Below are 8,763 nucleotides of genomic sequence, written 5' to 3'. Positions count from 1 at the left end.
GAATCTTATTCCCTTTATTCTCTTCAACTAATCAACATGACCACCAGTGACACAACACTGTTATTGACACACGACACTCAAAGCGGGGCCTCTCTTCGCTCTAGGGGGCAACTCAGGTCAGTGGGGTTTCCTTCATGGGAAGTGGAGAACAGCTCAAGGCAGCCCGCTCAGCTGTGATGGTTTGAAGTCCCCAGCCCGTTCGGGCTTCATGCTCGTCTTTGTGTCCCCATGACACTGTTACCTAAGCTCAGGTCTGCTTCCAGCCTCCCCAGTGCTGTCTCCAACACTCCGTGACCGTATCTATCGGGCCTCTCCCTGGGAGCACGTGGGCAGAGTCTGGAATCTGCACGGACAAGAGGTTTTGCCTTGCAAGCTCTGGTTGCCAGTGCCAAGACCTCTGGCCCCACCTGAGCTGGTCAGAAGGAACCTCCGTTATGTCCAGTCCCAGCCAGTGATGCCGGTCTTCGCTCTTCCTGAGATGTGCTCCCTTTGGGAGTGAGAACTGGCTCAAGGAGTTAGGGGGAGGTGGGCAACAGAGCGAGTCACATACCCCCACCCCAACTCGAGTCCACATCATGCATCCAATCCCAGAGCCGAAACCCTGGGTCACTCACCCCTACCACATGCGAGCATCCTACTACATTTGCTACAGCCTAGTCCTCGAGGCCTCACTCGGCCACACCTACCACTGCGGATCCCTCAGAGGCTGATGGCCAAGACTCTTCCAGAGCCGTTTTCCAGAACTTTCTGAGGGGGTCTGCATCTAGCTTTCTGTGGCTTGTCTCTACAGCTCGAGTTCCTCTCTACCACCATCTGAGAGAACTCTGCTCGGACTCGAAGGATTGTCTCCTCCTCTATCTCATAGGGACCCTTTGCTGCCTGCAGACATGGCGACAGGCTGCCCCCCCTTCAGCAACACGCTCCGCCTGGGCCCTTTGCTGAGGGGGGCTAGCTTGATGCAGAGGTTGGCAAGGATCTCCCTGCAATCATACAAGTCCTGCTGCTTCTGCCCAGCGGGCCTGGGTCCTTCCTCCAAGGGTCCCTACCTTGGGGGATATATGGAGGTGGAAGACCCTTTGCACTTGCCAGTGTAGAATTCGGGTTCTCTGCTACGGCTCGATGGGAACCGTCTGTGGAATCCGCAGGCATTTCCTGTGGACTCAGCACTGGATATTGTCCTCTCCCCTAAGGGGCTCCGGGGTCAGAGGTGGGGTTCTTGTTTCAGGAGCTTTCTCCATCATTAGGGGAACAATCTTCCCTCTGCTGCGGGGCCTCGCTAATGACAGTGTGGGTGGGGGGTGTGGTGTGAGGACCTGGCCCCGCAGAGCGCTTCCCTCATCCTCCCTTCCCCACTGCAGGGTCGTGGCTGAGGAGTCAGCCGGGGAGCGGGGAGCCTCGCCAGGTCAGGCCAGGAGCCCGAGCCCAGTGTGGGAAGCCTGTACTGACCAGATCCCTGCGGGCTTGGCTCACCCTGCTAGCAGCCGCGCTCCAAGGCTGCTTAGAGGAGCGTGGTGGGCACCGCTGGGTTCCCCCTCCCCCCACCCCATTCTACTGCTCACCGTCCCGCGTGGGCCTGGTGAGAAGCCGCCGCAGGGCCGAACCATACACAGGCCCCAGGCTCTGTAGGGCTTTATTCTTTGGAGGTCAACTAGTGACGTTTCTTCTGCATTGAGGACAGGATGCAAGGAAACGGTCCCCACTGTCGCAAGGCTGGTGGCGGTGAGACCTGAGAACACGGCGGGGGACACTCCGCGCCTGGAGGCCTCTGAATAGAATTGGGGCATTCTGACGGGCGCAGAGGACCCTGGACATCTGACCTGGGGCTGCTGGCCCTTGAATTAGCTTCAGGAAGTGGAAGGATTTGGGGGGCGGGGGGGCCTGGGCTTTGCTGGATTCCAGCTGAAGTTTTTCCACCTATTTGTTTTCCTTAAAGCACATAACAGAAACTCGTCGTTTCCCCTAATTTTTGTGGTTATCAGTATTCGTACACACTTCAGCCTTAAAAAAGCCTGCCGTCATTTTTTTCCTTCCCCATTTTTGGGTTCTTTCTGATACGAAATCCCATGGGCCTCTTCCTCCCCCCCATTCACAACTCACTGCAAGGTGCCCTTATGCCCCAAGCACCCTAATGCAATGAGCTCGGCTCTCCCCCAGTTCCTGGGGGGACTGAGGGTAACCTCACCACTCCCTGTCCCAGGGCTGAGCCTTCTCTGTCCCTTGGCTGAGCACTTTTCTCAGCAACTGTTAATTGTCCAAGATTTCTGGATGCTGCCCCGTGGGGGCCGCCCGGGCCATGCCAGCCTGCGCGTCCACCTACAGTGTCACGTGGATTCCAGACGGCTTATAGGGTTGCCTAGAGACAAACTGGGGCCTCGTCCTACAATTAATAGGGCTTTTATCCACTATGGTTTATCGGGATTTTTGGCTACAGACTTAAAGGACTTTTTTTATTTTTCCTACATAGAGGGTTTCTAACCCAAGAGTTTTTCTCTACTGCCTTGTTCCCACCAACAATTTCATATGGGTTTTCATCACTGATGTGAAAACACTATTTTTATCCGGGATTCTTTATCCTCCATTTCCCTACAAGCTGCTAGAGTTTTTCTCCTTCCCCCATATGATTTCTGGGATGATCCAGTGTTCCTCTCAGGATAGAAAGGTGCCCAAACCTGCTCAGAGGGGCACCCCGGGGTGACAGCTTCTGTGGAGGAGGAGGGCTGCGACTTCTGAGAAGCCGTCGCCACACTCGGGGCAGAGATAGGGCTTTTCTTCCAACAAGGTTTTGGGGGTTTCCCCTTTCCCATGGCTGCTGCTCCCTGTGGGGGTAGGGGACTTGCCCTCGCCCTCTGGACTGGTGGGCCTAGGGGCTGGCTCTGGAACGGGGTCCTCTTGCCGGGGGGGCTTTCCTGGCATGTGGGCCTCCTGGTGGCGGATGAGGGCCAGGCGATCGAGGAAGGAGGCCCCGCAGTCGGCGCAGCTATAGGGCCTGGCCCCCAGCGGGCTCCGGAGGTGCTCCAGGAGGACGGATGAGCTCTTTCCCACCTCGGCGCTTTTCGAGGCCTTCCCCCCAGCGTGCACTTTCTGGTGTAGCAGCAGCTCCGAGCTGAGTGCGAAGCTTTTTTTGCATTCGGGGCATTTAAAGGGCTTCCCACCTAGGAAGGGGCTGGGGCCTGCCCCTTCCCGGAGGCCGGTCCTACCCTCGGGAAAGTGAAAGGGCTTCTCGTTGCCGTGGGTGATCTGGTGCTGGAGGAACACGGCCCGATCCTGAAAGCTCTCCCCGCAGTGCGAGCAAATGTAGGACTTGGCAGCGGGCGGCGCCGGCCTCTCCTGCCCGTCAGGGTTTTTTAAGGGCTGTCCTGGGGGGTCGGCCCTGCCCTCTGAAGCACCTGCATAGGAATTCCCCCCAAATGGAAGCCGGGGGGGACGCAACTGGGGAGGTTTGGGGGCTGGCTGTGCCCCGAGGCCGTCGGCGTTCTTGTAGGGGTTTTCTCCGATGTGGATCCGCTGGTGCTGCAGGAAGATGCCCTCGTCGTTGAAGCCCTTGCCGCACACGAGGCATTTGTGTGGCTTGGCGCCAGGGGGTGGGGTGAGCAGGGCGGGGTCCCCGAGCCCCAGCAGAGTCTCCCCCTGAGCTCGCCGCGCGGGGGTCTTCCCGCGCTCATGGACCACCCGGTGCTGCTCCAGCTCGTGCGCCTCCAGGAAGGCCTTCCCGCAGTCGGAGCACACGAAGAGGTTCTCATCCATGTGCGTGCGCACGTGCGTGATGAGGTTGGAGCTCTGGCTGAAGCTCTTGCCGCACTCGGGGCACTTGTAGGGCTTCTCGCCCGTGTGCGTGCGCCGGTGCTGGATGAGGTGCGAGCTGCGGATGAAGCTCTTGCCGCAGTCGGAGCACTTGTAGGGCTTCTCGCCCGTGTGGATGCGCTGGTGGCGGATGAGGGTGGAGCTCATGATGAAGCTCTTGCCGCAGTCGGCGCAGATGTACGGCCGCTCGCCGCGGTGGATGCGCTGGTGGTTGATGAGGTTGGAGCTGACGCTGAAGCTCTTGCCGCACTCCGGGCACTTGTAGGGCCGCTCGCCCGTGTGCGTGCGCTGGTGCCGCAGCAGCGTGGCGCTCAGCGTGAAGGTCTTGCCGCACACGGGGCACTTGAAGGGGTCCTCGCGCAAGTGAGTCCGCTGGTGCTTGATGAGGGTGGAGCTGTGGCCGAAGCTCTTGCCGCACTCCAGACACTCGTAGGGCTTCTCGCCCGTGTGCGTGCGCTGGTGCTGGGTGAGCTCCGAGCTCTGGATGAAGCTCTTGCCGCACTCGGTGCAGCGGTACGGCTTCTCGCCCGCGTGGATCTTCTGGTGCTTGAGGAGGTTGTGGTTCTGGCCGAAGCGCTTGCCGCACTCGGGGCACTTGTAGGGCTTCTCGCCCGTGTGCGTGGCCTGGTGCTGGATGAGGTCGGAGCTGCGGTAGAAGGCGCGCCGGCACTCGCCGCACTTGTAGGGCTTCTCGCCCGTGTGCGAGCGCTGGTGCTTGATGAGGTTGGTGCTCTGCGTGAAGGCCTTCTCGCACTCGGTGCACTTGTAGGGCTTCTCGCCCGTGTGCGTGCGCTGGTGCTGCACCAGGTTGGAGCTCCAGCTGAAGCACTTGCCGCAATCAGGGCACTTGTAGGGCTTCTCGCCCGTGTGCGTGCGCTGGTGCTGCACCAGGTGCGAGCTCTGTGTGAAGCTCTTGCCGCACTCGGAGCAGGTGTTGGGCCGCTCGCCCGTGTGGATGCGCTGGTGCCGCAAGAGCTTGGACCACTGGCTGAAGCTCTTGCCACACTCGTTGCAGATGTAGGGCTTCTCGGCCCCCGCCGGCCGGCCCTGCACCAGCTCGCGGAGGCTGGGCTCGCTGGCCGTCACGGCCGCGCTGTTCCAGGTGGTCAGAGTCCCCCACTGCCAGCTGGCCTCACAGGCCTTGGTCCAGTCAGAGGGGGAGGGGACGACCTCAGGGGTAGGGGAGTCCAAGGGCCTGGGGTGACCCCCTGGGGTGGGGGAGTCCGGAGGGCCTGAGGGGTCCTCGGAGGGTCTCTCCAAGGGCATCTCTTGCGGGTCCTTGAATTCTGGACTCTGATCTGGATCTCCCAAGATGACCTCCTCCCCAGAACTTTCCCTCTGGGGGCTCTCCTCTTCGTTCCCACTGTCGGTACCTACAGAAAGAAAGGGAGTCTCCAGCCCCCATCTCCTCCCAGACACGGGGTCAGCTCTCTCTTCCCTCCCCTGGGTCTCCCTCCCCGGACTGGGCCACGGGGGTCCCTCACCTCTGTGAGCAGTGCTGGGGCTCTGTTCCGGATCCTGCAGGTCTGGGCCCCATAGCACGGTCTCGGGCTCCATCCCAGAGCTCAGGGCTGCCCCGCCTCCCAGGGACCCTGCAGGAGAGAGAAATGTGTGCCCAGTGGGAGCTGACCTCTGTCCTCTATCCTCTGCCCACCTGTGCTCGCTGGGCATCCCTGCTTACTCCTTTCCTGCCACTTTCCCTTTCACCCCCTTCCAGCCTACCCCATGGGCCTGCTTCCCGCTCCAGGAGTTAAGATCACAAGCAAGTAGGGAAATTTAAGAGTGTAATTAAAATCTCATCAGTCATAACCATTTGAACTCGGAGTGAAGGCTGGAGAGGTATCTGACAGCCACAGAAGGCAGCTTTCACCCCCACACCTCTAATGCCCAGAGGCGGGGAAACCTGTTATTTTGCTAATCAGAGGAAGCTCATTAAGACTCTAATTTTCCTCCTTAATAGGGCTGCTAATTGGGACTAATAAACTTCCCTTCTGAGCCCCACAGAGAACTGACACTCTGACACTGCATGGAACACTTAAAGAGTTAAAAAAATTAATAAATAAAAAAGACAAAAGACAAAACCCACCCCATTCCCTGAGGGGTCAGGGCCCCCCAGGACGACTGGACTGGGCAATCCCCGTTATCCAAGCACAGAAAGGTCTGGGAAGGGGGGGGCAGTTAGAAGTCATCAGGGGCTTCTGCAGGAACTACCTTGAGAGGAAAATGCAAAGGAAAAGAGACCAGTGGGCAGAGCACACAGGACCCGCCATGTGTCCTTATGAGCTCACCCAACCCTCCCACAACCCCACCAGCTGACCCCGGGGCTGGACTGTCCATTTTACAGAAACACCAGGAAGATTTCGTCAAGGTCATAGACTGCCAAGTGGCAGGACTAACACAAGAACTGCAAGATTCTGTCTGGCTCGCCTCTGCCTCTCGGAGAGGGAGATGACCTTGGAGATCACGTGAAACTCAAATGAGGGTAGTTGGCGGGAGACAGGTCATGAGGACAGCTCAGACAAGAGCCTGTGGTCAAGAAAATGGGATGGAGAAATTCCTGGGACCAAGACGTTTCCTTGGCTGGAAGGGGACTCGGTCGGCTGTCAGCCTCTCTAAATTTTCCCATCACGGGGCCCTTTCTGCAGCTCTGCTGCCACTGTATCCAACCCGAGAACTGTTCCTAACACTTAACCGCCGTTCAACAAATGTCCAGTGATCAAAAGCTGAAGGAACAAGACGGCCCGAGGCCCGGGAAGACTGTCTGGCCCAGTGCTTTCAAGGCCAGTTTGCGAAGGAGCCAGAGTTCAGAGTGGCTCCCTGGTGAGACACGGCCAGCTGTCATTCCACAAAGGATGGGCAAGGGGACAGGGCCACAGCAGCTAAGTGCTCGGAGAAGAGCGTCCCATAAGGGCCTTCAGAGACCCTGGGTCCTCCAAAGGGCCCAGGATTGGTGTGGCCTGTGGGTGGCCACTGGTGGCCGTAAGATAAGGTTGGGGAGTAGCGTTCTGGAGGTAATTGGAGTGGGGCCCGTGCAGCCTGCAAATGCAGGAGAATGTGAATGAATCTGTCACCCCTGCAGGCCCTCTGACTAGGAGAACACCCCCTCCTGCCTGTGTCTCTGGAGAGACGGGAGCAAGGGGGGGTCTGTCAGCTCGGGGACTTGCCGGGTGGGTGCCCTGCGGGGACAGATTCGCGCCCTGTCCCTGGTGGACTAGCTGGCAGCGTGCAGAGGTGGGAAGGGGTTAACGAGAAGGCCGGCAAGGAGGAGTGTGGACGCCGCCGAGGCCAGGCCACTGCAGCACCCCCTCCCCGGCCCGGGCCCTGAACCCCCTGGGTTCTCCTGGGACCTCCCGCTGCAGAGGGCGGGCGGAGTGGGGCGGCCCAGGGTGACCCTGACTTGCAGGCGGCTGCGGGAAGGCGCCGGCCGCCCCCCAGCCCGCACCAGCCCGGCCCAGGCTCCTGGGCTCCGGGCAGCTCCCCGCGACCCCCTCAGACGCTCCAGCCAAGCCCCGCATCCGCGCCCGCCGGAGCCCCCGGCCACCCGCTGTCCGGCCCTCCCGCTGGCGCCGGCCGCCCGCCAGGCTCCCCCTTCCCAGAATGCCCCCGCCTCGCCCCCCCGCGACCCCCGCTTCCCAGAATCCCCGGGCCCGCGCCGCCCCGCGCCGCCCCCACTCGGGCCCCGGTGAGCGCGGGGGAGGGGGTGCAGGCCGGGCGCGCCCCGCCGCCCGCGCCCCATTGTTCCCCCGCGGCCGGCCTGGGCCCTCCGGGCCCCCTCCCCGCGGGCACCCCGGCGCCCCCCACTCACGGCTCTGGGGTCTGGAAACACCCACAGGCGGACTCCAGCCCCCGGGGCCTTAACCCCTTCACCGCCCTTCCTCGGGGGCGGGCTGGACGCCGAGGACTCCGGGGTCCTTCTCAAGGGGTGATCCCAGGCTGAGGACCCGGGGACCAGTTCAGGGTGACTGGGACGGAGCAGGAAGTGACCCCAGCTTCCCGGGCCCCTCTAGCCTGGAGTCAGAGCATCAGCTCTATGGGATTTAACCCTTTGGCTCCCACAGCCTGGAAGGAAAAAAAAAAAGAGGACGAGAAAACTGGAAGGTAGAGGAGACCCTGCCCCCTCCCTCTTTCCGATGGGAGCAGGTTGTCGGGAGTGGGGGTGGGGACCCAGAGGCCAGTAAGGGTCTCGGAATCCCTGGCTGCTTTCACCTAGCAGGGGCTGGGTCAGATGTCTGGGGTGCAGGCACCTGACCTTGGCTGGACTCGGACGCGACGGGGGTCGATGCCTGTGTTGTGGAGTGAGAGCCCAGGATGGGGACCATGCACAGGAACAACCTCCCGCCTGCAAACGCTTCAGGGAAATACTTGGTCGCGGCAGCATCAGCGGCTGAGGGAGCAGGCTGCAGAGAGCACGCACAGCAGAGCTCCAGCCCTCTTCCCAGGCTGACCCCTCTTCCCAGCGGGCTCCTGAGGGAGGCAGCAGGCCCTGGAGGGAAGTCAGCAGGGCCCCCTGACCCTTTTCTCGCAGCTCAGGGGCGCCCAGCTCATTTATTTTATGTTTGGGGGTCACACCAGGCTGTGCTCAGGGCTCATTTCTGGCTCTGAACTCAGGGGACACTCACGGTGGTGCTTGGGGTCCTATATCAGGTGCTGAGGATTGAACCCAAGCTAGGCGTGTGCCAGGCAAGTGCCTTACCTACTGTACTAAAGGATAAACATTTTTGTTTGTTTGTGGACCACACTCAGAAATCACTCCTGACAGGCTGGGGAGTAGGGGGGGGGGCATATGAGGTGGCAGGGATTGAACCAGCAAGGCATGGTTACTATTGCTCCAGCCCTCCAAGGCATGGTTACTATTGCTCCAGCCCCCAAGGACAAATTTTTTACATCCCATGAATGGGGCCCGGAAGAGAGTTCAATGGGCCGAGCACCTGCCCTGCTTACAGGAGACCTGATCTGACCCCA

General features: G+C 60.7%; 1 protein-coding gene across 7 annotated transcripts; it reads right to left on the bottom strand.

Annotated features, from left to right (window-relative positions):
• Positions 1-8,149, bottom strand: ZNF629 (zinc finger protein 629). 7 transcript variants are annotated; one of them, XM_055136206.1, is made up of 4 exons: positions 7,607-7,781; positions 5,888-6,012; positions 5,286-5,393; positions 1-5,174 (listed from the first exon to the last, which is right to left on the bottom strand). In XM_055136206.1, exons 3-4 carry the CDS (start codon positions 5,356-5,358, stop codon positions 2,674-2,676), a joined length of 2,574 nt encoding a protein of 857 aa, XP_054992181.1. In that variant the 5' UTR covers positions 5,359-5,393; positions 5,888-6,012; positions 7,607-7,781; the 3' UTR covers positions 1-2,673. The 7 variants fall into 7 exon arrangements, with proteins under 7 accessions (XP_054992181.1, XP_054992183.1, XP_054992184.1 ...); XM_055136208.1 differs by having other exon boundaries at positions 5,888-6,008; XM_055136209.1 differs by having other exon boundaries at positions 7,632-7,766.
• Between the last annotated feature and the right edge of the window lie 614 nt (positions 8,150-8,763).

This window comes from Sorex araneus, chromosome 4 (assembly GCF_027595985.1).
Source record: "Sorex araneus isolate mSorAra2 chromosome 4, mSorAra2.pri, whole genome shotgun sequence".
Lineage (NCBI taxonomy): Eukaryota > Metazoa > Chordata > Mammalia > Eulipotyphla > Soricidae > Sorex > Sorex araneus.
This window is presented reverse-complemented; position numbering and strand designations above follow the sequence as displayed.

Excerpts from the sequence above, each read along its gene's own strand:
- ZNF629 (XM_055136204.1), bottom strand. The coding sequence starts at position 5,472 with ATGCCCAGCGAGCACAGGTGGGCAGAGGATAGAGGACAGAGGTCAGCT. Across the intron at positions 5,175-5,285 it reads CCCCAGCACTGCTCACAGAG|GTACCGACAGTGGGAACGAA; the intron begins GTGAGGGACCCC and ends TTCTTTCTGTAG.